Here is a 5,952-nt window from a genome sequence, read left to right as displayed (position 1 = left end):
AACAATCTACGGGGTGCTTTCACACTAAAAAATAAAAAGACATCAATATTGTGCAAAACCTTCCAAATTCACCGCAATGCCAATCCATGTAATTATACTAATGCAAAATACAAGATTAACAGCACAACCATGACAATATGCCACAGCTATATAATTTAAATTGTTAAATTCGATAAATTTGGAAAAAAAATACAGTGAGAAAGGCACACGATAGGCTTGGGCATCCTAGGAAATGCTACTTCATGTGCTTGTTATAAAATTACAAGAATATGACTAGCATTCTTAATATGTAGCAGGCAAAAACGTTTCACTTGATTTCGCTCGCGTCTACGCTCTATGGGCCATCAAGTGCCAACCTGTAATCAATCAAGAGTAGAACAGCACCTTCTGTGTCTCTCAAAAACACATTGTTCTCAGCTCCGTTCAATTCTATATTTTGAAATAAACAGTATCAAACTAGATTATATGATCATTGATGAACTATACACTTACTACCTTGATCATTGGTGAGTCCCCCTCCCTGCCGCACGGACAACTGCATGGAGCATCATTCTGAAAGAGGGATGATCCATGCAATTGCTGCATGAAATTATTTCTATTAAAGGACCACGCAATGTCATTTGTATTATTTATGGTTGATAACCCCTAAAAGATGCCTGTATTTCACAATGCCATATTTTGGTTTTAAAACCACAAGTACCCTAATCTATAAAATTCTGCCCGGCAGGAACCAAGAGAAGCTTATACGGTTGATCATCGTCTGCAAACATTCCCTTCCCTTACAAGTTTACTGACAATTGATAACCATCACCCTTTTCATTTCACTGATGAACAATGACCATAGTATAAGACAAGGTTTAGAGTGAGCTCCTTTGCTGTCATCTTCTTGACAAAGTCACATAGATTCCACAATCACATTTGCAATGTCCAGACTTTCAACATTTCTCATAACAATTTCTTATAATTCAAATTAGACACACCCAATAGGCCTAATGCCCAAGATCCAACCCTTCATTCCCATTCCATAACTATAAGAAGAGGATCATCGAGCTAGAGGACATAGGCACAACTAGTCACCGAAATATCATTTGACAAATAAATGACATTTGAAAAACTATGGGAAAAATAAAGGCATAAGGCACATTAGGGAATCTAAAAATTCAAGATTTCATTGCCAAGCACGAGTTTCCCCCTTACCATAGGGAATTATTTTCATCCAGAGGAGATGAACAGAAAAGGCACAACCAAATTTTCAAACAATAATAAGGACAAACAACCATACACCAAAAATTTTAAGAATACGAATCCCCAGGAGAAAACCCAAATTGAAAAAAAAAATATATATATATATATATATATATATATATATAGAAAGAAAGAAAAAAGTGAACATTCTCCCCAATGTGGTAGCTACTAGTGTCAGATGTACTTCTGATCGATTATCATGATAACTGGGAGGTTGTTTTTCCCCTTGAACCATGCTAAGTGGCAGTTAAGATGAACTGACAGCATCCCAGCAAACAGAAAGTCTAAAAAACTTCATACATTGAAAACCCATCTCTAATCTCCTAATCAAGGTTTGGTGCACTACTTGATACCCTGCACCAAATGTACACATTCTTTAGTATTTCTTTAATAGAGCAGAAAATATAACCAAATACATTAACCCCAATTACATAAGATTTGTATCAAATACAAAGGATGAAGCTAGACGTACCAATTTGAAACAACTGGTAACATGCAATTGGGTCAAAGAATAGAGAAGATCTTTCATAAGAGACAAAACTAGAGACGCTCGTTTATTTTCAGTCAGACAGAGACATAAATAAATGCCAAACAAGACAGACACCGAGACATGGCAGTATAGCAGTAAGCTTGTCATTATACTGTATAAAACATTTCATTTACTTTACTTTCAATGCTTAGTAGTCCACTCAGATTCTCAGAAGAACAATAATTATGAACAACAACCAAGTCAATAAAATATCCTACCAGTGTCCTGGAGAATAAATCCATTTCCCCCACTCCCCTTCTTTTTCCCCCTTATGCGAAATTAGAATCAAGGAACACTTAATTATGTGCCAAGGAAAGGCCTTGTAATGCAAAGTTTTTAATCAAAGATGGGCATTTTGCTAGTTACTATGCAATATTCCTCAGTAAAAATAAGAATCCTAAACATCATGTGCAGCACAATTTGCTATCACTACTGTCCTTTTTCATTTACAAAGCAATGAGAGAGAGAGAGAGAGAGAATTTGTTGGTTGCCTGTAGGCTGTAGCCAGGGCCTAGCTCAACCCCAAAGATTGACAAGAAGACCACCATTGTAAATCTTTCTTTTAAGTTAACAAATGTATGTAACAAATGAATGAATGATTTGATCCCCTCCCAACCACATGGGCCCCACCCAAGTGAGGTGTGACATATGTAAGATTGGGACCTAGATAGAACACAAAATGCCATCCCCAGGTTCCAAAGCAGTCACCAGTAGATCTACCAGCAGCCTGTGACTTTCTCAAGGCAGTGACTATAGAAGGAAAGCAAGCAAGATCACACACCACTAGATACGTTTGCAAAATGCTCCCACCAGAAGAAACACTAACAGAAAGAGGGGGGAGGGGGGAGGGGGAAAATGCTTTCAACTAGGTTTGGAGAATTCACATACGAAGAGGGTGAGGATTGAGTCTACTTTTAATTGGAGTTTCAATTACAAAATTCAAGTAGAAAGAAAACTCACTACTCAATTTGAAAGCCACAATTGTTGTTGCCTTTATGAAGATTTCCCTTCTTTGCTTCTTTTGATTGATATAGGACGAAACAGGGTATAATTTGGACAAAAAGAAACTGCCATAGTGGTATTCAAAAATCCATATTTAATGGACTTATTTTTTAGTTTCTTAAATGCATCAAATCATAATTGAGAAAGAATAAAGTTGTTAACATGCTTGTTTCACTTCAAAATCTTCTGCAACAGGCTCATGGCCATTGGCGACCAACAGCAGTTATTTCCATCAAGATTCTAAGGAATGCTTTATTCAAGTATGGCTTTTTATAAATAAATAAAAAATTCAAAAAAATAAAAATAAAAAAACCTGCTAGTTATAACATTACCAGAAAAATAACTAGTGCATTATAAGAAACCAAATTTGTACTGTTTTAGACAGGATAAAAATTTGCATAGCCATTTTGAAGCTGTTGATCAACTCTTACAACACAGAGTTACCTACCAAGTCCAATGCTCTAAAATTATATCAAAACTGAATTAGTCATGCCTAGTATCATCTGTGATCTTATATTAGTTTGGGATATTGAGTGCATTGAAGACTTCAACAGCATGACATATCACATAATGTGCAATAATCAAACACAAGTCTAGAAACACATTCAGTTAGCAGATATTAAAAAAGGGCGTGGAATATTCCTTCTTGATACATACAAACATAAAAACTACTAGGTTCTAGGAAGATGATCGAAATAAAATGAATATGCATAATGGAACCCAATTGATGTATTGGTCTTAGTTATAGGCTGTTCAAAACCAATAATAATATTTTGATTATCAACATCCCCTTACAGGCTATTTTATACCTAGTAAGATCTTAGCAACTACTGTATGGCTTGAAAGAGACAGCATAAAACATTTCAAGGTATTTCAATCCACACTACTTAAACTGTATGTTAGCAGAAACTATATAAATTAGTACGACCAAACTAATGAAGTGCACAAATAGATTAAAATTAGTTTTGTCAGGAAACCGTGAAGTAACTGCTCAGATTATAGTTATGCAGATTATAGTGCAGAATGCAATGTTTACTCAAGTCTAACCGTGTCACACACACACACACAGATTTTACTCACCTACTGTATCTTCTTTTGTTTGTTTGAAGGAAAAGGAATCTTTTTTAGAATGTTATCATCAATTTTCCTGTACTGCGTCTGTAAAATTCTATGAATTACGCACAGCTTCTCATCAATGTGGTCCTGGAACTTGTCATACACTACAGGAACTGAAAGACTAAGAATAACCCCTGCAGAAGTTGAATCAGCAGTTAAGCAAATCTTTCAAGATTAATGCATTTATAAAGATAATGGGTAGCAAAGAAACTCACCAATATAGACCAGAGTGAGGAAGTTGATGAGGCTACCAATATAAGATATTACCCACAAACCAACAGCAACCTGAAACCCCAAACCCAGATTACAAAAATGCAAAACCATTTGTATCCAATAAAAGTAAATAATTCTAATTTCTTGAGGGGAAAAAAGATATCATGGAATCACAGCAATAGCACCAAACCTTAAGGAAAAGCTTTAAATTTTGCCCAAGTGCAATGTCATGCGCAATTGACAATGCCGAGTTGATCCATATTTGCATTGCATCAGCAGCCTTCACAACAGACTCATCAGAAATTTCCAGATCGGGAATGGGAGGCAGAGGCCTAAATCACATAGCACAAAAAAAAAAATCACTTATCATAACAAAAACCCATGTGACCCTTAGATTTTAATTCTCAGAAACGCAAAGCCCAGGACAGCACATATCACAATCAAATCTTAAACCAAAAACCCAAATTCCATTTTCTCTCCAATTCTCCATATTGCCCTCTTGGTGGTTAATTTCCACAAGTTATCCATCAGCATAATTCCTAATAAACATGATACTAATATCTTCATGGCATAAAGTGTTTCACAAAGGGTCAGTTTGGTTAGGCATTTTGGAAGCCTAAAAGCGTGTTTTTAAAACCCAAAACTTCATTTTGCAATAGCAATTCTTCATAGCTTTTTTACAAACACTCATTTTAAACCCAAAACACCACGGTGTTTTGCAAAAACTTATCCAAAATATTGATTGGTCAATTTTTCTTAAGGAAAAAAATATCCCACTAACAAACAGCATCTTCCATTATAGCAAAACAGAATCACAAAATATTACCAAGAAAACAGAAATTACCAAAAACAACAAGAGAATGAATCGGATACAAATAAAGAAGAAGAGAAGATTACCTATTGAGAAGAGAAGCAGATTTGGCCCAGAAAAAGAGAATGACAACAAGAAGGAAAAGAACATTAGCCACAAAGGACACAAGGTTATAGCCAGCTCGTTCGAAGAGGAACCACAAGGTCGACGTTGACATTAACACCACAACCCCACCGTACCATTTCTTCCATAGTATCACATCGGCAACTACCATTATCAAATCCAGGAAAAAAAAAATTTATACTATATACAACCAATCAATTAACAAGAAGACCAGAAAAGAGAATCAATTAACAAGAAGACCAGAAAAGAGAATCAATTAACAAGAAGACCAGAAAAGAGAATCAATTATGGCAATCGATGAGAAAGCAAGAATCGGATTCATGGATGAGCATATAATATACGTTAATTCATACATAGCTGTGTATATATGCATGATGAATATGAATATGAATATGTATGCATAGATTTGGGGAGAGAGGGGACCTGAGCCACCGCCGAGAGCTTGATGAACGTTTAAGCGACGACGAGGAGGATTGGATTCTACCATGGTGCTAAGCTTCTGTGATTAGGGTTTCAGAGAGAGAGAGAGAGAGAGATTGGGAGGGAGGGAGAGAGCGAGTGACAGTGAATACCAAAAAACTGAAACGGCAGCAGCAGCAAGCAATATGGGAAATTTCTCAATCATAAAAAAAATAGAACAAAGAAAAATAGAAAAAGTAAAATATTTTAAGAAAAGGCCAAATGTCTTTCTTTCAATACAAGGCTTGAGGATGAGGAGTGAGGACAAATTGACAATAGCGTGTGTTTCACTTTCCCATTTCCATCCCAAGCCAAAATCACAAATCAAACAATTTTATTTTATTATTTTAGTCCTTTATTACACAAGTTTGGGCCTTTTTATAAGTAATTAAAATTATTTGATAAAGTAACATTTTTTTAAACTTAATTTGCTAAATAACTTCTCATAAACTCA

The 5,952-nt window shown here is 35.5% G+C and overlaps 1 protein-coding gene across 2 annotated transcripts; it reads right to left on the bottom strand.

Annotated features, from left to right (window-relative positions):
* Positions 1–1,148: 1,148 nt before the first annotated feature.
* On the bottom strand, positions 1,149–5,673 carry LOC142642121 (reticulon-like protein B11). 2 transcript variants are annotated; one of them, XR_012845591.1, is made up of 7 exons: positions 5,463–5,639; positions 5,003–5,183; positions 4,296–4,437; positions 4,108–4,177; positions 3,857–4,026; positions 2,735–2,792; positions 1,149–1,599 (listed from the first exon to the last, which is right to left on the bottom strand). XR_012845591.1 is itself a non-coding variant. In XM_075816474.1 (6 exons), the coding sequence occupies exons 1-5, from the start codon at positions 5,524–5,526 to the stop codon at positions 3,857–3,859; spliced, it is 627 nt and encodes a 208-aa protein (XP_075672589.1). In that variant the 5' UTR covers positions 5,527–5,673; the 3' UTR covers positions 1,149–1,599. The 2 variants fall into 2 exon arrangements, 1 of the variants encoding a protein (XP_075672589.1); XM_075816474.1 differs by lacking the exon at positions 2,735–2,792 and having other exon boundaries at positions 5,463–5,673.
* Between the last annotated feature and the right edge of the window lie 279 nt (positions 5,674–5,952).

The sequence above is a fragment of the Castanea sativa genome, chromosome 7 (assembly GCF_040712315.1).
Source record: "Castanea sativa cultivar Marrone di Chiusa Pesio chromosome 7, ASM4071231v1".
Classification (NCBI taxonomy): domain Eukaryota; kingdom Viridiplantae; phylum Streptophyta; class Magnoliopsida; order Fagales; family Fagaceae; genus Castanea; species Castanea sativa.
The sequence above is the reverse complement of the archived record's forward strand: the minus strand, read 5'-3'. Positions and strand labels throughout refer to the sequence as shown.

Coding starts and splice junctions, on each gene's coding strand:
- LOC142642121 (XM_075816474.1), bottom strand. CDS start 5,526: ATGGTAGAATCCAATCCTCCTCGTCGTCGCTTAAACGTTCATCAAGCT. Junction 5,184..5,462: donor AGCTCTCGGCGGTGGCTCAG/GTCCCCTCTCTC, acceptor TGATAATGGTAG/TTGCCGATGTGATACTATGG. Junction 4,438..5,002: donor TCTGCTTCTCTTCTCAATAG/GTAATCTTCTCT, acceptor TATGTGATTTAG/GCCTCTGCCTCCCATTCCCG.